Below are 22,203 nucleotides of genomic sequence, written 5' to 3' on the forward strand. Positions count from 1 at the left end.
TGCTCATCTGAGTATCTCACCCCAGTGTCTCACCCCAGTGTCTCACCCCAGTGTCTCACCCCAGTGTCTCACCCCAGTATCTCACCCCAGTGTCTCACCCCAGTATCTCACCCCAGTGTCTCACCCCAGTATCTCACTCCAGTATCTCACTCCAGTATCTCACTCCAGTATCTCACTCCAGTATCTCACTCCAGTGTCCCAGTCCTCCTACTGCCCCTCTGATCTCCAGTCTTGCTTCTCTGTGAGTTTGTGGTTTGTGAAAGTATTTGTTTACGTGTTTTTTCTGTTTGATGTACTTGCGTGTGTGTTTTGCATGTCTGTGTGTGTGTGTTGTGTGTGTGTCCACACAGACAGGCTATCTGCTGGACGGAGCTGCTGGAGCTAGTGTGAATCTACAGATGCTTACAGGGACCTGTGTTCCTAGGATGTGTCTGCCAGAGGCAGCAACAACAACAGCAACGACAACGACGAGGAACCGACAGATGAAGAAAGGATGGAAGGAGGAGGTGCCGGCACAGTGTATCAGCTGCCTCTGTGTGCCAGCGCTCTACTCACACCTCCGTCACACCCCGGTCACACCTGCGTGCTGACATTTGTGAATGAGTCACTGTGTGCGTGTTGCATCGGAATGACGTGCGCGTGTCTGTGCGGCTCTTTGTGAGTGTGCGCGTGCGTTTTTTTTGGCACGCTTAGGAGTTTCTGTGTGAGTGTGTGTGTGTGTGTGTGAAGCTGAGGAGAGGCAGGCTAGGTCCGTGCTGTGGTGTTGCCTGATATAAAAAAGAGGGGATGAGCCTATTTGAATGGAAGAGGGAAAGAAAGGATTGAATGAGTCAGCCTCCCTCCCGGAGGACAGGAGAAAACACTTCAGCAGCAACGCCGAGGAGAAGTAAAGAACAGGATGAAGGGAAGAAGAGAAAAGGGTAATTAGAGCAGAGTACAGGAGAGGAGGGGGGATAGAGAGGTGAGTGACTGTGGTGAGATAGAGAGAAGTAAAGGCAGGCGCGTGAGATAGAGAGAGCGAAGGAGAGTGAGTGAGGGGAGATAGGGAGAGAAGGGAATGAGGGGCGAGTGACTGAGAGGGGAGGAAAAGCGGGAGCAGGACAGAAGGGGTGAGAAAAAGTCAAGGAGAGATGACAGAACGGGAGAGGAGGGAGTGGCCGGGAAGAAGAGAGATGAGGAGGGAGAAGAGAGCACGGTGAGGGGGTGAGGAGGGGGCGTGGGGGGGGAAGGTACTTACGCTAGCCTCGTACAGCATGTCTCCCCTTCCATGTCACCAGCTGGAGCGTTGTCTGTGTTCACCGACTCATTCTCACTGGCTGGCATGCTCACTGTGGGCCCGAAATGAAGGAGAGAGAGAGAAAAACAGAAAGAGAGAGAGGGGGAGGGGGATAAGAAAGACACAGGGAGGAAGGGGGCAGAGGAGAGGGAGAGGGGAGAGGGAGGGAAAAAGAGCGAGAGAAAGAGAAAAAGCGAGACAGAGAGATAAGGGAGGGAGAGTCACAGATAAAGACAGAAGAAAACATGGATGAATCACCAAGGCAAGGTTAGAAACACAACCCTCATCATATGCTGGTTATTACTGTGGCCCTTCCCTTCTGACCACTGTGCAATTGGTTCTAGTCCCATTCCCACACAGTACATCACAGGTCCAAGCCCTCACACAGAAGACAGACAGACAGACAAACTGATAGTCGTCCAGGACTTAACGATTGCTGTTTTTTATTTGTATTTAAATATTTGACCCCCAACTGCCGAAGAAGCTGGCTGATGAAAAAACAGGTTGAGTAGGAAAAGAGAAGGAAAGGAGAAGAGATTAAGGATACTTTCAAAAGAAAAATAAAGAGTTAGTTACATTTACCTTGTTATGTATTATTTGGAGTAGCAGATAATATATTCCTAGTATACCCAAGCAAACCTCACCCACACCAAATAAGGACTTCTTCCTCAGGATGTAGCAGTACTGAAAGATCAGCTGAAAATCCATGATTCTCATTGGTCGAATAACACTGTCAATCATTGACCATCCTATCATTTAAGTCCTATTCAGCAAAACCTGCAGAACACCTGGTTTGACAGAGCCTCCCTGAGCGATTGGAGGTTGGAAGGGAGGAGAGGGAAAAGAGAATCGAGGGAGGAGAGGGAGAAGTTAAGAGAAGAGGAAAGAAGGAAAAAACAGCAGACATCGTCAAATGGATGGCTGGAGGGATGGAGAGAGGGAAGGAGGGAGGGAGAGAGGGAAGGGGGGATGGAGAGAGGGAAGGAGGGAGGGAGGGAGAAAGTCACAAACGGCGAGAAAAATCTCAAAATGGAAATGAGAACATGAGAGGGAGAGGGCCATATTGTACCAAGGTAGAGATGGAGCGATGGAGAGGAGGGAGAGAGGGACTGGATGAAGGATTGGCTAAATGAGGGACATTTATAAAGTGCTATTAGAATATTCTCTTATTGCTTCTGCCACTCTTCATCAATGAGACGGGGAAGAAGAGGGGAGAGGATCGAGGGATGACAGGAGGGTGCTTGTGGGTAAAATATGGTGGAGAGAGAGATGGCAGAGAGGTGTCAGGATCCAACTCCTCCACTTCCCTCTCCCTCATTTACCCCTTCACCCCCTTCACCCCCCCCCCTCCACCCCTTTCCTTCCTCTCTCACTTTCCACTCTATTGCCTTTCTACCTTTTTCTTTCTATGTCTCTCTCTTTCTGTCTCTTAGCCTACACCTTCCAATAACCTTTACCACCCTGTCTCATTTACTCCAGTCCACCTCCCCCCCTCCCCCCACCTCAGAGCACTGTCCCAATGTAGAGCCAGAGGAGCAAAGACGTGAGCAAGGTTACCACCAGGAAAAGTGGTCAGCAACCTCTCCCACAAACCAAAGAAAATTAACTCAATGAGGTTGACAAAAAAACAACCTTCTTTGGATTGAACGTGTTAACAGAACGTAACAGAACCTAATGCAATGCAACTGAACCTAATAGAACGTAACATAACCGAATGAAAAACTTCACAGAGCTGAGCGCGGAGCACAACTGCCAGAAGCAGCCCGAGCTTTTAAATCAACGCAGCTCAAGCAATAACATTAATGCTCAGGCCCGTCTCAGCCAATAAGAACCCTGAATGCTCAGAGGGCCGGCCAATGGCATGCAGCGTTGGAGCAAGGTTCCCACAGCATGCTTCAGGACCAACACAGAGCTGCAGAGATCGTCCCTGCCTATAGAGGGCAGTAGCCATGCACTCCCAGCCCCAGCAGATGCACCGGTGGAAGACGTGGTTACCTGTGGAAAATATACTTTATAGCTGTAGTTAGAGTAGGGACAATACGATAATTGGTTTAACACATTGAAATGTTGACAAGACCTGTATGAAGTGCTGTCCTCCTTGGACAGGTGAAGTCCTGTCCTCCTTTCTCCCTCTCCTCATCTCACTTTTACCCACCCTTCACTTTTCTCCTTAGCCCCCTCTCCTTTCTATTCCTCACCTCACCTCTCCTTGTCTCCACTCTCATCTCTTCCTAAAAGGCCTCGCTCCTCCTGAGGCCAGTTAAATATATAATCCCTCCTGCCAGCCTGAAATAGTTCACCCTCCCTAGTTAGAACCCACTGCTACGGAACCACTGCAAGCAGGGCAGAGGAGAGAGAGGGATGGGGGAAGGAATGGAGAGAGGGAGACGGAGGGAGACAGAGAGGAAGAGTCGGATAGAGAGGGAAACAGAGAAAGACAGGAATGGCAAGAGAGGGAGACGGAGAGAGAGAAAGGGAAAAAGAGAGAGGAAGATGGAAAGACAAAGGAGAGTATGAGAGAGATATAGATAGAGAGGGATAGAGAGGGAAAGTAGGAGAGAGTAGGAAAGAGGAACAAGCGCAAGAGAAAGAGCACTGAATGTGCAGCAGGAATGAAGACAAAGCTCTGTGTCGATTGTCAGATGTTCTACACAGGTCTACTGGACTAACTCTGTTCTGATCCAGAAACACTGACAACAATTTATAACAACCTTAAATACCTTCAAAAACAAATTGAAAACGCCCAGAAATAAACCGTAGAACAACCATGTCATATTCAGATTAATATTCATATTCAGATTAATATTCATATTCAGTCGAGCAGGCAGGCGTTCCGATATCTTAGTTAGTTGTAAACTATGACTTGCAGTTTCAGCATATCCAGCATGCATTTGGGTTCATTCCTCAGGTCAAACAAGAGTCTGTTTCATAAAAAGGCTGTCTGCAGGGTCATTCATGAGGAAAACAAACTGATTCTGGTTCAAATATCTGGAGGACGAGAGAAGGAGGAGCCATGCGACGGAGGGGGCGGGGCTTCCAGATATTTCAAGCAGGCTTGGCAGCACTTTTCAAAAAACAAACGTTAAAATAACCAAAAAAAGAGTTCCAAGTTGGATTCGTTCCTACTTCCTCCGCTCCCTCCCTCCCTCCCTCCCCCACCTCCTCCTCCTCCTTCTATTAATATTCAGAACATGAGGATAGACATGCTGTTCGGTCATCATTCAGAATATTAACGCAGTCACAGATCCAGGTAATCTAGCAAACAGAGAAACGCATGTAGAGAGTCTAGTGGATCTTAGTAGATCTCCATAAGGAGCCACTGCTCTGGAGGAGAGAGTCACGCTTTCAAGATCAGGACGGCAGTCCGATGCACGAAGAGGTGGGGGCGTGGGGGAGGGGAGGGAGGGGGTCGCGGAGGAGAAGAGAGGAGAGGTGAGGACTGGAGAGGAGGAAAGGAGGGGAGAAGCGAAAGGAGGGAGGGAGAGAGGGAGGAGGGAGCGGAGGAGAGGGAGGAGAGTGGGAGTAAGGTACAGAGGGGACCCAGACTGCTAGCATGTTTCAGTGGGAGGTAAGAGAGGATTTGCCATGCAGACGCACACGCCTTACGAAGAATAGCCGCTTTTTTCTTCACGGCTCCACGGATGTACTGTAAACGACGGCTCTTACCTGGAAACAAAGAGGAGGGCTCAGACCCAACGAGCACACACATACACACACAGACGCATACTAAATACACACACATACACACACAGACACATACTAAATACACACACATACACACACAGACACACCCCTGCCCCTCGGTAAAAACACAGACACAATATAGCTACATACATATTCTAATCTTAAGAAGTTATTATGTCTTTGTTATGTCATTCTGTCGATTGCATGATCAACCGTTCAGTTCAGCTGAGAGCAACTGTAGCTCTGCTGTATGTTGGAGGCCAACAGAGGGCAGAACACCTGCTAGAATAATACAATAGAAGAGAAGGAGAGAGAGAGAGAGAGAGAGAGAGAGAGAGAGAGAGAAGGACTTAGAGAGAAGGACTTAGAGAGAGAGAGAGAGAGAGAGAGAGAGAAAGGACAAGGAGAGAGAGAGAGAGAGAGAGAAGGACTTGGAGAGAGAGAGAGAGAGAGAGAGAGAGAGAGAGAGAGAGAGAGAGAGAGAGAGAGAGAGAGAGAGAGAGAGGAGAGAGAGAGGAGAGAGAGAGAGAGAGAGAGAGAGAGAGAGAGAGAGAGAGAGAGAGAGAGAGAGAGAGAGAGAGAGAGGGGAGAGAGAGAAGAGAGCAATTTGAGAGAGAGAGAGGCTAGACAGAGAAGAAAGGGATATAGAAGAATGGAGGAGAGAGAGAGAGGGAGAGAGGTCAGACTACTCTACTGTTCTGAGGAGAGAGACAGTAATATCCAGCTCTGATCAGATGACCAATAACAGCACAGAGAAACAGAGCGACACACAGAAACACACACACACACGCGCATGACACACACAGCAAAAAGCAAAGAGGGGAATATGAACACCACCACATCAAACCATAGCACACACGGAGACACACGAGGTATTACCATGGGTTTCACTGGAGTGACTAAACCAAGCAAACTTCCCCCTCTTCTTATCAAGCAAGTCGGCCAACGTCACTCCTTCCTCAAACAAAATGGAGGGAATCAGCATACCACGCAGACACACACACAGAGAGAGACACCCCCCAACCACCCTCACACACACACAAACAGAGACAGACACCCCCCAAACACCCTCACACACACACACAAACACGCACACACACATAAACAATGTCAAGACCTCCTAGCAGTAACACACTCTCACGCATGTGTGACATCCAACAGTGACCATATGCTAGGAGTGACAGTAATCTGATGGATGTAGGTGACCTTAGACAGCTGACACGAGGCTCCCTGAGACAAAGCTCTACCTATCAAGGTGAATGGAGGGAGGAAGGACACAGAATAAAGGGATGGAGGTTAGAGAGAACAGACGGGTAAAAGATACAAAAAAAAGGATGAAGAAAAAAGAGAGATGGAGGATGGAGAGAAAAAAGGAGGAGGGTAACTACTGGGGATAAGAAAACCCTTGAGGGTTTAGGTTGGTTGAGGGGCAGTTCTATGGGCGTATGTGAAGCCCTCTGTGACATGCTTGCGTGTAAAAAGGGCTATACAAATACATTTGATTTGATTTTGATTTGATAAGAAAGAGATGGCCAGATTGAGACATAAGCAATGACCACACTGTGAAATGGATGGGCAGAGAGAGAGAGAGAGAGAGAGAGAGAGAGAGAGAGAGAGAGAGAGAGAGAGAGAGAGAGAGAGAGAGAGAGAGAGAGAGAGAGAGAGAGGGGATGGAGAGAGGGATGGAGAGAAGAGTCAGATCAGAAAGAAAATCAATGGTCCCTCATGTGTGTGCCTGTGTGTCTGGTTGAGTGTGGAACATGTGTGTGTGTGGTGGGTGTGTGTGTGTGAGTGTTGGGTGTGTGTGAGTGGTGGGTGTGTGTGTGTGTGTCTTTTCTCCTCTTGCCTCAGGTCTGTCACCTGACTGACTGCTACAGTTCCCTAACCAGCCTTTAGATGGCAGTGTTGATCAGAGCCCTGATGTGGTAGATCTCTCCTCTCCCCTCCCCTAGTCTCCCCTCCTCTCCTCCTCCTCCTCCTCCTCCTCCTGCTCTCCCCTCCCCTAGTCTCCCCTCCTCTCCTCCTCCTCCTCCTCCTGCTCTCCCCTCCTCTAGTCTCCTCTCCTTTAGCACTCTGGGTGCTGATGGAGGAATATAGGCTAACAGTCTGTTTTGAAGAGGCCATCCCACTTCTAGAACACCTGAGACAGTTCCAGTTCTAGAACATCGAAAAATCATTCCAGTCACTGGCAGACTAAGGCATGATGGGGTCTCTGCTGTCGGGAAAGTATTAGTCACCCCGAGGACAGCTCGTGTGTCTGCTGTCCCGCCTGTACACACGCTTACAGGCTGCTCAACCCCCACCCCCCAGACACTCAATCAACACTGAATACCTGATGTTGTTACCTGGGTAGCACAACCAGCCTGCAAGCATGTCCGTCTAACTATCAAACCTGAAGACACACACACATCTCACATACACACAAACGGTGTAGGAATTACAATACATTTTATATGTGGCCCCCCCCTTTTTAAGGGACCAAAAGTAATTGGACAATTGGCTGCTCCGCTGTTCCATGGCCAGGTGTATGTTATTCCCTCATAAAGGGTTCGTTATTTCATTGACAAGGAGCAGATAAAAGGTCTAGAGTTCATTTCAAGTATGGTATTTGTGTTTGGAGTCTGTTGCTGTCAACTCTCAATATGAATTCCAAAGAGCTGTCACCATCAGTGAAGCAAGCCATCGTTAGGCTGAAAAATCAAAACAAACCTATCAGAGAGATAGCAAAAACATTAGGTGTGGCCAAATCAACTGTTTGGTACATTCTTAAAAAGAAAGAACGCACTGGTGAGCTCAGCAACACCAAAAGACCCGGAAGACCACGGAAAACAACTGTGGTGGATGACAGAAGAATTCTTTCCCTGGTGAAGAAAAACCCCTTCACAACAGTTGGCCAGATCAAGAACACTCACCAGGAGGTAGGCGTATCTGTGTCAAAGTCAGCAATTAAGAGAAGACTTCACCAGAGTAAATACAGAGGGTTCACCACAAGATGTAAACCATTGGTGAGTCTCAAAAACAGGAAGACCAGATTAGAGTTTGCCAAAAAACATCTAAAAGAGCCTGTACAGTTCTGGAACAACATCCCATGGACAGATGAGACCAAGATCAACATCAGTGAAGCATGGTGGAGGTAGTGTTATGGCGTGGGCATGTATGGCTGCCAATGGAACTGGTTCCCTTGTATTTATCGATGATGTGACTGCTGACAAAAGCAGTAGGATGAATTCTGAAGTGTTTCGGGCAATATTATCTGCTCAGATTCAGCCAAATGCTTCAGAACTCATAGGACGGCGCTTCACAGTGCAGATGGACAATGACCCGAAGCATACTGCGAAAGCAACCAAAGAGTTTTTTAAGGCAAAGAAGTGGAATGTTCTGCAATGGCCAAGTCAATCACCTGACCTAAATCCAATTGAGCATGCATTTCACTTGCTAAAGACAAAACTGAAGGGAAAATGCCCCAAGAACAAGCAGGAACTGAAGACAGTTGCAGTAGAGGCCTGGCAGAGCATCACCAGGGACGAAACCCAGCGTCTGGTGATGTCTATGGGTTCCAGACTTCAGGCTGTCATTGACTGCAAAGGATTTGCAACCAAGTATCAAAAGTGACAATTAGATTTATGATTATGTTAGTTTGTCCAATTATTTTTGGTCCCTTAAAAAGGGGGGGGGCCACATATAAAATGTGTTGTAATTCCTACACCGTTCACCTGATTTGGATGTAAATACCCTGAAATTAAAGCTGAAAGTCTGCACTTAAAGCACATCTTGATTGTTTCATTTCAAATTGTGGTGGTATACAGAGCCAAAATGATGAAAATTGTGTCAATGTCCAAATACTTATGGACCTAACTGTATATATGTATGCACACACATCCCCACGCACACACCCATACGCCTGCACGCACGCACACAAATCTTGAGTTTGTGGCTAAGCTCTGATGCTTGGCTGCACTTGAACTGTCATTCTGCTCCATTGATAAGTGCTATTCACAGATGCTAATACCCTGGAGCTCCCTGACTCTATACTGTGAGTGTGTGTGTGCACATGTGTGTGTGTGTGCATGTACTGCGTTTGTTCATGTGTGTATTTTCATGCACGTTTTTGAGTTAATGTGTACATGTGTCTGTGTGTGTGTGTATGTGATGGAGCACAACTAAGCTAAAATGGTGCAGTGTTAAAGCTCCATAGATGATCATCTATGCTCAGAATGCATCCCCCTCCCCTCCTCTACTCTCTTCTCTCCTTCTCCATCTCTTCTGAAGCAGTTTTCAATCCTTCTCTCTTATTCCACCCTTTCTTTTAGTCTCTATCTCCTGTCTGTTCCAGCTCCCGGGCCATTTCAGGCCAGTGTTCTCTACTCTGTCCCCAGGGATGGTGGCTCTCTCCTGGGGAAGCTATGTGCTGAGACTGGCCTGAGGGCCTGGGCCTGGACTCTTTTGGGACAGTCAGTCAGCTGTCTGTGTGTGTGTGTTTGTACGTGTGTTTGTTTACAAGATTTAGACAGCATATACCCCCCCCACATCCCACCCCACATTCTTCTTTCGTTCCTGTCTTTTCCTCTCCTCCTTTTTGACACGTCATTAGCCTTCACCTCTCCTCTTCTCCCATCCCACACTTTTATTTTCCTCCCCTCCCCTCCCCTCCCCTCCCCTCCCCTCCCCTCCCCTCCCCTCCCCTCCCCTCCCCTCCTCTCCTCTCCTCTCCTCTCCTCTCAAACCCCCCACCCTCACCTCTTCTCTCCTTTGTGAAGCAACACGTTCTGGAATAAGCAGCCCTTTTTTCCAGGAGAGACCCAGAGCAGACATATTAAGAGTGTCCGTACAAGATGAGGGCTCACAGTATTTGTTTTAGGTTTAGCTAGGCTGCTAAGAGACAGGAGGAGCAGGTCCAAAGAGTTCTGATGTACCTGAGCTCATTACAAATGGCAAAGAAAGATTGAAGCTCGAGTGTGTTTGGATGTCTAACCCCTCAGTACTGAGTGTATTGATCCCAGTAGGAAGGAGAGGTTGAGCCAGGTCATGGTGTGTTTAGACATGAAGCTAACCTGGCCAGGTTTATAAAACAAACACTAGGAATAATGGGTTCATTGTGGTGTGTGTACATGTGTAGGAGTTCAAGTTTGTGAGTGTGCGTGTGTATGCATTTGTCTGTGTGTGTGTGTGTGTGTGTGTGCAGGGGGGCATGCCCAGCCAGACTAAGAGGTCTGGCTGACTGCCACCTCCCTGGAAGAGAAGCTGCAGTGACTTCATTACCAACTCACTAAACACCAGGCCTTGACCCCATCCATCACCACACACACACATGTACGCACGTGCCACTCACACACACCCACACACACACACACACACCCACACACCCACAGACACACAGACACACACACTAGCCAGTTGAATCTAGAGACGAGCTGTAGATACAAACAACCTTTGGATCCTGGTCACCGTTTATGCTACAGGCCCTGTGTGTGTGTGTTTTTGTGTGCGTGCATGTGTGGGCAAGTGTGTGTGGGAGAGTCTCTGAGTGTGTGTGCACGTGTGCGTGTGTGTGCCGTTCTCCTGACACAGCACATCTCTGTGCTGTTCTCAATTAACATACAAACCTCTCCTTCTCTCTTGTCCTCCCCCTCTCCTTTTAGCCATCCCCCTCTTATCCCATCATCCTCTCTCATGTCCCCCACCTCCTCTCCTCCTCTCTCGTCCTCCTCTCTCATCCTCCTCTCCCCCTTCACCCCAACACTCTGCCAACCTCTCCCCCATCTTCCTCTCCTATACCAATCCTTTATCAATCTCCCCCATCCTCTATTCCTGACGTCCCCCTTACCCTTATCCTCCCCCACCTCCTACACTTGTCTCTACCACCTCCACCCACTCCTCCTCTCTCTTGCTCTCCTCTTCCGCCCCCTTCATCACCCTCGTCCCTACCTAGCCCAAGTGAGAGATAAAGCACTGAAGCGTGAAGACGACAGGGACAATCGATTGTCTATTGACCAGGTGGGGGAAAGTGGCAATGGCTCTATAAAGAGTTGTTAGCAATGGCATTGTTCTGAAGGGAGCCAGAGTGGGTTAGCATTAGCATTTGCAATGTAATGAAGCGGGCCAGAGTGGATTTGCATCAGAAGGTATGAGTCCTAGTGGCAATGTGTTATGTCTGATTTTGTTAGCATTAGCAATTAAGTCTCAAATGTGTGCTAGCATTAGCATGGGTGTGTAAGCATATGCAAACATTTTGCTAGTAAGAAGCAATGTCTTCGTGTTGACAGTTTGTTGCTAAGCTCTGATGAAGCAAACATCAGCCATGTTGACTCCATAAGTATATTAGTCAGAGGCATTGGGGTCCCAAATGTGGCTGAAAATGCAAGTAACACTTACTTTGTACTGTGCTGGTAAATACAGACCGTTCCTTGACTCTGACCAATGAAAGACTTTATATCCTTGATTGTGTGCTTGATTAACCTTCTACACTCACTTTTGTAAGTTGTCTGCTAAATTAAGAAAATGTAAAAGTTGTGTGTACAGTAACTCTTATGGGCGGTCTGGGACTGGTGATAGAGTAACCATTAGCATGTTAAAATAAGTGTGCTAGCATGATATAATTAGTGAGCACAAGTGTGTTAGCATGGTGTATTAGCATGAACATGTTAGCATTAGCTGCAGGCTACCCTGAACAGAAGACTAGTCTGTGAGGTGAGGTGTGAGATGGGGAGATGATTCAGGGACAATGGCTGTGACTGACAGGACTGATAACTGGAGCTATTGATCTTTGGCTACTCTTGGTCACACACACACACACACACACACACACACACACACACAGTACAGACACATACATGCACACACACACACACAGATGGTACAGACACACACACACACGCACACACACAGATGGTACAGACACACAGACACACACACACACACACACACACACACACACACACACACACACACACACACACACACACACACACACACAGATGACATGCACACACACACACACACACACACACACACACAGGACAGACATACACACACCAGCAAATACACCCCCACACAAATCTCCACCCTCACAACACACATTGACATAGACACACAACCAACATAGTACCCTTCCATCCTCCAGGAACTACCCCCTTCCTCCCATTCCCCAGTTCTCCTTTCCCCCCAGCCACCCCATCCCCAGCCTCATGTCCTCCCCCTCCCTCAGTGCCCCTCCCTCAGTGCCCCTCCCCCAGTGCCCCCCTCCCCTTCACCAGTACTCACGGTTGCGTGGCTTGTCGTCATCCAGACCCTCCTCCTCGTTCTCCGGGTCGATGTCCTCTGCCTGGGTGATCCAGTCCAGGTAGCCCTTCAGGTCTTCCTCCAGCTGCTGCTTCTCCCGCAGCTTCTGGAAGTCTCCGCGCGCCTTCGCCTTCTCACGCTCCTTGGAGAACTCTCTGGAGGGAGGGAGGGACCGAACGGAGGGATGGCGGTATGGTAGAGTGGAGGGATGGTGGATGGGAGGGAAGTAGAAGGTGAGAGAGGGAAGGAGAGAGGGAAGGAGGGAGAAAGGGAAGGATGGTGGATATTGAAGTTGAAAGATTGAGGTTGAAAGGTAGAGAGAGAAAAAGATGGATGTAGGGGGGATGTTGTGATGGAGAAAGATGGAGGGATTGAAGAGGGGGGATGGAGGGATTGAATAGGGGGGATGGCGAGATAGAAGAGGAGAGGGATGGACAGAAACAGAGGGACAAAAAGGGGGGAGAGAACGAGAAGGAGAGAGAGAATCTGAAAACCCATAGAAGCAATTTGATCATCTTGATAATCAATTCATCATAGAGAGCAAGACAGATAACTTGAGAGAGAGAGAGCAAGAGAGAGAGAGAACAAGAGAGAGAGCAAGAAAGGGAGAGAGCGAGGACAGCAAGAGAGAAAGAGAGCGAAAGTGCGAGAAAGAGAAAGAAACAGGCAGACAGGCAGACAGGCAGACCCGAGAGAGAACAGTGGTTACACAGTGTTAGTCTTCATCACGGAGATGCAGCGGGAGGGAGGGAGAGGAGGAGCAGAGCTCACATGCATTAGAGGAAACAGTCACAGTAACAGGAAAGCACAAACACTTCATGACAGAACACATTCAAATGATGCAATATTATGAAATGACTTCAAAGAAGCAGGTGTGTATTGTGTGTACGTGAAAGACAGTGTGTGGATTGTACGTGTGTGTGTGAATGTGTGTAAATGTGTATGTGCCCTCCATTCCTCACAATGTTGGAACAGAGCCTACAAACTACCTCCCTGGTCGGTACTTGAGGAAATCAATGTGTGTGTGTATGTGTGTGATCAACAATACTGGGCTGTAATTTCATCACTCCCTTGGTGCCCACTGCAAAACATCCAAACACACACACACACACACACACACACACACACACACACACACACACTCCATCATTAGCTGGGTCTGTTGCTGCCGGCCCTTGGCTGTAAGTCCAAGAGATCCAGTCCAAGTCAGCACTGGTGCACATCCTGCCCAGCTCACTGCAGCTCCCTCCTTCATCCCGATCTGTCTGAACTCCTACAGGCCACTTCCAGTGACACGGACTCTACACATGAGGCCTGTCATCCGATAACGCATCCCAGCATCTGCCCTCATGTGGAACCAGGGCCCTTCATCTGGGTGATGGCTCTCCTGTGCTCAAGTACTGGTTACTTTATTCTCTTTCCCTCTTGGTATCTCTCCGTTTATTCCCTCTCCCTCTCCCTCTCCCCCTCCCTCTCCCTTTCCCTCTTGCTCTCGCTCTCCCTCTCCCTGTCCCTCTCTCTATCTTTCTCTCATGCTCCACCTCTGTCACCACGCCAGCTGGCCAGTGAGAGAGGTGTCATCATTGTGATGGCGTGTATGAGCATGCGAGACAACAGTGACGGAGACGAGGAGATGCAGAAGGACACCCACAGTGAGACACGGTGCGGCACCAGACAGGCACCAGACAGGCACCAGGCTCCTGCTGTAAAGCTCAACTTGACTAAAGGGTGCTAGGCCCATAGAGGAACTGACTCAGTGTGACATCGGCAGAAAGTCTAGGCCTGGATTAGGAGAAGAATGCCTCTGAGTTGGAGTAACCTTTCTCTGTGATGTAGAGACGCTTTCACCCGCACAGACAAAGACTCTGTTTATAACTGAGGTACAGGTAGAGGAGAGGAAGAAATGGAGATAGGAGGAGGAGGAGAACTAAGATAGAGAGATGTGAAGAAGAGGAGGAAGGAAGAGATGGAGAGAGGAGGTAGAGATGGAGAGAGGAGAAAGAGGGAGAGAGAAGGAGGAGGCTGAGAGAGGGAAGCTCGGTGACCTTAGTGACCCTTGACCCCTGGTTCTTACCCACTCAGCACGCCCAGAACCAAGTTAAGCACAAAGAATGACCCTATGATGATTAGGGTGACAAAATACAACCAGGGCCAGCCATTCCCTACAGCATCATTAACCTGGGGAGAGGAGGGGGTAGGAGGGGGAGAGGAGGAGAGGAGAGGGGGGAGGAGTGGGGAAAGTTAGCAAACAACCTGGACTAGCAAGCAACAAGACTCTGCTGGGCTCAACTGGACTAGACAGCCCTGTATCTTTTTTCCTCTACTGCAGTTCTCCACCCATCTGTCCAGTAATAACCTTGCTTTCTGCCTGGTTGCCCAGAAACTCAGACAACATTCTTCCAAAAAAACAAACAGGAAGTGGGTTTTTCCACCTGAGAGTCAACTTGGGGTATGAATAATGAATTCCCCCACTCAGCCCCGAGTCTGCAGGCGGGCAGGGTAAAAACAGAACACGGACCACCTGCTGCTGTTGCCCCCTCCGCAGGAACCAGGCCTGCTGGGCTGCCGTCTCAGAGCGGGAGAAGAAAGCATCCCAGAGAGAGGACAAGTGTCCTGGATCACCTGGTTTGAGGCAGCTTGGCCCTAGCTTACCCTAACCCTGACTGTTCTGGTGAGGAGGAGGGGAAAGAAGGGAAGAGAAAGAAAGAGTAGCAACAGACAGAGAACGGGAGGGGGATAGGGAGAGAGAGAGAGAGGTGCTGGGAAAGAGAGAAAGAGGGAAAGAGGGGGGAGGAAGAGAGAGAGAGGGGGCGGGGGGATAGATAGAGCAAGAGAGATGGGGAAGGTGAGGGAGAAATAGGAGAGAGTAAGACAGGAGAGAGACAGGAGACAGAGAGTGAAAGAAAAAGAAGTCAAGTGAAGGAAGGTGAGGGAGAGAGACAGCCTATAAAAGTCTAGTTATCTTAGAAGTCACCAGCGTAGAGGGAGACAACTGCTCGCTCTAAAAGGAAGTGACATCACTTCCCCCCAACAGGGACTCTGGGCTGAATCAACATAATGCAGATGGACAGAGGGAGGGATGGAGGGATGAAGGGAGGGGTGCACTGGCATTAACATACGGTACTGTTCCTAACCCTTATCCTTCTCTTGCCCCTTGAGTCTTGTTGTTTGTTTGTCCAACATAGGAAACACACACAAACACACACACACACACTCTTACCCGCTCAACACCCCCAGAACCAGATTTAGAACGAAAAAGGATCCAAAAATGACCAGACTGACAAAATAGACCCAGGGCAGCTCATAGCCCATAGCATCCTGCATCTGCAGATGGAGAGGTGGAGAGGGGTAGGAGAGAGAGGGGGAGGGGGGGGGTGACAGGAGAGCAGGAGAGCAGGAGAGGAGAAGGACAGGGGGATTAAAGAAGGAGAGGAAAAAGCAAACAAGTAGATTAAGTGATACAGTTGTTAGAAAAGAGCGGTGGCAGACAGTGGCAAAGCCAGAAGGATGTCTGTGTGTGTGTGTGTGTGTGTGTGTGTGTGTGTGTGTGTATGTGCGCAAGGGTGTGAGGGTGTATTTGTGTAAATAGTGGATATTTTTGTGGCTATTAGAACGCTAATATCAAGTATTTCTACCTTGCAGCATCCATCACACCCTTCATAAGGGCCTTGACCGCATGCTTGAGAGTTAAGTGGCACAAAGTGGCTATTTGTGTAGTAATAAATGAGTGTGTCTGTGTGTTCCTGTGTGTCTGTCGGTCTATGTCTCTCCATGTCTGTGTGTGTGTGTGTGTGATCCAGCTAGAGAGGCCGAGGCAAAGACAGAGAGGGGGTGTGGAGCCAGTAAGCCTCCCACTTTACACTAACACACACACCACACAAAAACAACACACCACACACAAACAGACAAACACAGACAGACACACACAGACAGACATACATGAAGACACAGACCTACAGACACGCAGTCGCACACACACACAGACAGACAGACACATAGATACAGACAGCATTACAACAGATTGCTATCAACGGAATCTATCAGTGCCGCAGAAGTGCCTTCTCAGCTACTTTACATTAATGTGTGTGACTTTTGTGTGAGTGTGAGAGTTAATCGACAGGTTAAAGCTTCTCTGTATATATTAGATAGTAGTACTCGTGGGTCAGATGGCTGAGCGGTTAGGGAATCGGTGTGTATGTGTGTGTGCACCTGTGTGTGTGTGTGTGTGTTTATGTGCATGTGCGTGTTTATATATCCTCTAAACGAGAACCTTCAGATTCCAGACACGTCCAGTTTTGTTCCCAGTCTTCGGTTACAGAGTACATTCTGTGATGTTTTTAAACAGCCAAGCTGTTGTTGATTATCTGTCATGTCCTCAGGTGTCCGAGTGTGTGATAGTGTGTGTGTGAGAGAGAGTGAGTGTGTGGGAAGGGGAATATGAGAGCATGAGTGTGTGTGTGTGTGTGTGTGAGGGAAAGAGTAGATGTGTGATACATAGGAACAAAGTGTTTCACTGTGGTATTGACTGTATGGTTGTGTGTGTGTGTGTGTGTGTGTGTGAGAGAGAGAGAGCAGTGCGGCTAATGGCACGAGCCACGTCATCCATATCTGTTATCAGCTCTCTAATTGGCTGTCCTCATCTAGCCCAAACAGGAAATGGGCTCTTGACTTTCCTGTGTGATCATGACACACATGTATCGCATCACACACACAAATCACAGAGCCTGAGTGGAGGAAACAGTAGCTCTTCTATTGCTTTGTGTGTGTGTCACTGTCAAAATCATTGTTCGAGATGCACAATCAGGATTGGGTTTCTAGTAATGTGGTTATCCTGATGTATCATTTACATTTAGTCATTTAGCAGACGCTGTTATCCAGAGCGACTTACAGGAAGTACAGGGACATTCTCCCCGAGACAAGTAGGGTGAAGTGCCTTTCCCAAGGACACAACGTCATTTTTCACGGCTGGGAATCGGACCGGCAACCTTCTGATTAATAGCCCGACTCCCTAACCGCTCAGCCATCTGACCCCCCATCGGGAACATGTATCCACATGTTCCCGAACAGCAACCTAGCACTTATGAGGCACTGATAGCCGAAGGGACATTTCACTCCAAATCTTCCCTCTTAGTTTTGAATATGTCCATCAAATTTCTCTCTCTTTCCAGAACAAAAAAATATATAAAGAAAATAATACAAATTCAAAAACGATTTTGAGTGAAATGCTCCTTTATGGTTGTGGCAGGCGACTCACCCAGTAGAGGACCTCGGTCCAGCCCTCCATGGTGATGCACTGGAACACCGTCAGCATGGCGAACGCAAAGTTGTCGAAGTTGGTGATGCCGTCGTTGGGCCCCTCCCAGCCCGTGCTGCACTCGGTGCTGTTCTCCGAGCAGTGCCGTCCGTTAGGAGCGCACGGCGCCGGCTTTTTGTCTGCAATAGGACCTGTGCAGTACGTGTGCCTGTAAGTGGCCAGTACAGTGCTTGTATGTGTGTGGAGTGTGGGTGTGTGGATAGACATGTGCTTTGTGTGCATGTGTGTTGCCCACCCATGTGGCCCTCTTTCTGGATGTAGAAGCAGGTCCTGTGCATCTTGCCCATGAAGAGCTCCAGGCCGATGATGGCATAGATGATGATGACGAAGAGGACGAGCAGGGCGATGTGGAGCAGGGGCACCATGGCCTTGATGATGGAGTTCAACACCACCTGGAGACCTGTGGAGAGGAGGACAAACTTGAGAACACACACACACACAGGATAGGAGAGGAGGAGAGCAGGAGATGAGAGGAGAACAGGAGGATAGGAGAGGAGGAGAGGAGAGGAGGAGAGCAGGAGGAGAGGAGAGGAGGAGAGGAGGAGAGGAGAGGAGGAGAGCAGGAGATGAGAGGAGAGCAGGAGGAGAGGAGAGGAGGAGATGAGAGTAGTGCAGGAGGAGAGGAGAGGAGGAGAGGAGGAGAGCAGGAGATGAGAGGAGAGCAGGAGAGGAGAGGAGGAGAGGAGAGGAGGAGAGCAGGAGATGAGAGGAGAGGAGGAGAGCAGGAGATGAGAGGAGAGCAAGAGGAGAGTAGGAGAGGAGAGGTCCTGATACTAATCTCTTATTCTATTTCCTCACAATCCCACCAGATATATCACCAGCTGCTCCCTTGGGATGGGAGTTTCTATCACACTCGCACGCACACACACACTAGATGGATTATCCATCCGTGAACAATCTCCCCAATCCCCTTTCTCCTGTCCACTGTGTATTTGTGTGTATGTGTGTGCGTTTATGCCTGTGTGCGTGTGTTTTTACCTGTGTGTGTGTGTGTGCCTCTGTGTGTGTGTGTGTGACTCACTGGGAACTCCAGACACCAGTCGTAGGGGTCGCAGCACTCTGAAGGCCCGGAGAGCCTTGACGTCGAAGCCGGCTGCCTTCCCCCCGATGGGGGTCCCCCCGTCCCCCTTAGTGGCCTGCTCCAGGATGGCGCTGAACAGCCTGCGGGGCATGGGGTTGGGAGGTGGGTGGGGGTGTAGGGAGAGGGGCGAGAGAGGGGGAGGGAGAAAGACAACAGTTTGTTCATCGTTACAGTTTCACCAGCGTCATCATCAGCTTCGTCGTCATATTCACCATCCTCGATGAGTGGAGAGTAAAAGTGACTAAGAACCAGTGAATGACTTCAAGTGGATGACTTCTGGATATACCCAGTTTAACCTTTCTCTCTCTCCCCTCTTCTCTCTCTCCTCTCTGTATCCCTCTCTTTCTCTTCTTGCGGTCACTCTCCTCTCTCTGTATCCTTTGCCCTCCCTCCCTCTCCCTCTCCCTCTCCCTCTCCTCTCTCTCCTCTCCCTCTCCCTCTCCCTCTCCCTCTCCCTCTCCCTCTCCCTCCCTCCCTCCCTCCCTCCCTCCCTCCCTCCCTCCCTCCCTCCCTCCCTCCCTCCCTCCCTCTCTCTCTCTCTCTCTCTCTCTCTCTCTCTCTCTCTCTCCATCCCTCCCTAGCACAATAACATTCTGTAAAGAGCTCGGCTCAAAGGCCGGCCAGCAGCGCATTAGATACGGAGAATTATCAATTAGCACAGATGGAATGACTACTTGAAAAGAATTCTTCTCATCAAAAACATCTCTCTCTCCACTTCTCTGTCTTCAGCCACCTGACCACTCAGCGTCTGAACATTAGTAGAAGAGAGAATCACAACCCAATTACTCCCTCAGAGAGAGAGAGAGAGAGAGAGAGAGAGAGAGAGAGAGAGAGAGAGAGAGAGAGAAAGAGAGGGGCGGAGAGAGGGAAGGAATAAGAAAAAAGGATTGAAGAGAGGGAAGGAGAGAGAATGAGAGAGAAAGAGATGCATATAGAGAGGGAGGGATAAAAGGATGGCAGGAGGGATGTATTCATCTCTGAAGGCTGAGACTGCTGGGATGACACACACACACACACACATGTATATACACGTACACACACAGACAGAAAAACACACACACACCTCTTTCACAAAAACTCCTCACTCTTCTTATCCTGTTACTTAGTGTTTGACATGTTTCCCTCCAGAAACAGTCAGAACATATGTGCTTACTGCCTCCGTGATGGGTGTGTGTATATGTGTGCACAAGGTTGTGTGTGTGTGTGTCCAGAGATGAAGGGCATGCCTACAGTTGGTCAGACAGCAGGTACACACTCATACATATGGAAAGCACCCACAAGGAATGACTGGCCCCTAATTTCCATAACACACACACATACACACACACACACACACACACACACACACACACACACACACACACACACACACACACACACACAGGTACAACGTACTACAGATCAGATGTGTAGAATGGGAACAGAAGCACAAGCAGCAATTATGTTGATTCATCAAGGTGAGTGTGTGTGTGTGTGTGTGTGCGCGTGTGTGTGTGCGCTCAGCAGTACAGGAGTCCTCTCATCCTCTAATGGTGCTGCCATCTGTCCAACGTCTTACAGCCTCATCAATCCACCTGAGGGTGACACTGTACATATACGCACACTTCCTGTACACACACTTCCTGTATGTACTCTGGCACGTACACACACACACACACACGTCTTGTGCACACACTTCCTGTACAAACACTGATAAGACGATAACACACTTTCGGTCCGCGACTCCATCCGCCCTCCCGAAATGGGGAAAGAGAAGGAGAGGAGAGAGAGTTCAAGCAGAGAGAGAAAGACAGCGGAATGATGGAGGAAGTGGGGAGATAGCAAGAGGAGAGAGACAGAGAGAGTATGAGAGAGGGAGGGCGATCGAGAGAGCAAGAGGAGAGAGACAGAGAGAGTATGAGAGAGGGAGGGCGATCGAGAAAGCAAGAGGAGAGAAACTGATGGAGGGATTGAGAGAGAAAGGGTGAGGTAGGGAGAGGGAGAGCAGGGTGGTCAAAGGGGACACACGAAAGAGGATTGAGAGGGGACGGAGAGAAACAGAAAAAGTGAAGAGATTGGTGAACGACAGCTGGAAAGAACCTCAAAGACCAGCCTGACCATCACCCCCCCCCCCCCCCCCATCCTGATTGTGTTCTCCGTCTCATAAAAGCTGTCCTATGTTTCTCCAGAGCGATCATGGCCCGTGATGAACGTGATTTGCATTCGAACACCAGTCTATAAGAGCCATCAAGGCTGCCCCCGCCTTCTCTTTCAATATGGAACGCACAGCTCATCTCAGCACGACTGTCACACTGACAAAGGCTGTCAATGGGGACCAGGAGGATAGCAATGAGGCCAAGGCCTTGCCAGAACACAAGAATAGAACGGCACACAAATGGTGAGAGAAGCAATCCTGTCTAATGTTCCATCTTCTTTAGATTTGAAATCCATCTGAAAGATCAGGATGAAGAGTAACGGTCATGTGTGTGTGTGCGCCTGTACGTGTGTGTGTGGAATGCCACATCTCCAGAGATCCAGAGCCTGCCCAGCCCTCCCAGAGTCTGCCCAGCGCTCCCAGAGCCTGCCCAGCGCTCCCAGAGAGAGAGAGAGAGGCAAAGTGAGAGCTAAGTGAGAGCAAAAGTATTTCTGTCCAACAGTAGCATTTCAATTGACAATTTGGGTTTTTGTTTGTTGACGATTTCTTTGGATAATTTAACACACTTGAGTGCTCCTTCTCTGTCCTCTGTCTCTGAGTCCCCTGTGTGGCACGCATCACAGCCCCGTGTCTCTCTGTGGCGGCTACAGTGAGTGTGTGTCTGTGTGTGTGTACCTGGCTGTGTGTAGGCGTGTGTGCTTTCCTTCATCAGTGTTCAGTAAAAGGAAACGATGGGCTGCCGGTAGACGGGTCACTTTACCGGTAAACAATAACGACGGTGTCACACTGGTTTATGTCCCCCTCAGACAAGGCAACACGCACAGACACACACACGCACACACACGCACACACACACACACACAAAGAGACACACATGCACAGACACACACACAGACACACACACAAAGACAAATGAGGATAGGAAAGTCGAAAGACTAAGAAAAATGTAATAAAGGAGAGGGGAGGCGAGGGAAAAAGAGGAGAGGAGTAGGAGGGAAGGGAAGGAGAGAAGAGAAGAGGAGAGAAAGGGGGATGAGAGGAGGGTGTGTGATCCAGATGAGAGAGGGTGACTAGTTGTGGCATTGCTGGCCAGTTTAAAAGCCTTAATAGCCTTGGTCATGCCAGGGGCACTGTCTCACTGATGCCAGCCCAGGGACGTGTGTGTGTGTGCGGGTGTGTGTGCGTGTGTCCGCAGGGTGAAAAGGAGCCTGCCCTGTTCAGCTTGTAATAGCTAATATGAATGAACAGTCGAGATGATGGCGATGTGTGTGTGCTCCAGGGCATAGCATGGTCTGGGCGGGTAGGTCTGGGGTCTATGATGGCCTAGTCGCCTCACACACACGCTCAATTAAAGAATTTTCCACCGCATTAACGTCAACGCACATTTATTGTGTAATTACCCTCGCACATGCTCCACAGCACACAGCTGGCACTGA

At 49.2% G+C, this 22,203-nt stretch overlaps 1 protein-coding gene across 1 annotated transcript in view; it reads right to left on the reverse strand.

Annotated features, from left to right (window-relative positions):
- cacna1c (calcium channel, voltage-dependent, L type, alpha 1C subunit) overlaps positions 1-22,203 on the reverse strand; it is a 62,147-nt gene that overhangs the window by 27,661 nt on the left and 12,283 nt on the right. Inside the window, exons 4-9 of the mRNA XM_067254996.1 lie at positions 18,574-18,713; positions 17,788-17,952; positions 17,493-17,683; positions 15,459-15,562; positions 12,221-12,393; positions 1,238-1,328 (exon numbers count right to left, since the gene is read on the reverse strand). Of these exons, the coding sequence (XP_067111097.1) occupies positions 1,238-1,328; positions 12,221-12,393; positions 15,459-15,562; positions 17,493-17,683; positions 17,788-17,952; positions 18,574-18,713 (864 nt within the window). The remainder of the gene's footprint in view (positions 1-1,237; positions 1,329-12,220; positions 12,394-15,458; positions 15,563-17,492; positions 17,684-17,787; positions 17,953-18,573; positions 18,714-22,203) is intronic.

This window comes from Osmerus mordax, chromosome 17 (assembly GCF_038355195.1).
Source record: "Osmerus mordax isolate fOsmMor3 chromosome 17, fOsmMor3.pri, whole genome shotgun sequence".
Lineage (NCBI taxonomy): Eukaryota > Metazoa > Chordata > Actinopteri > Osmeriformes > Osmeridae > Osmerus > Osmerus mordax.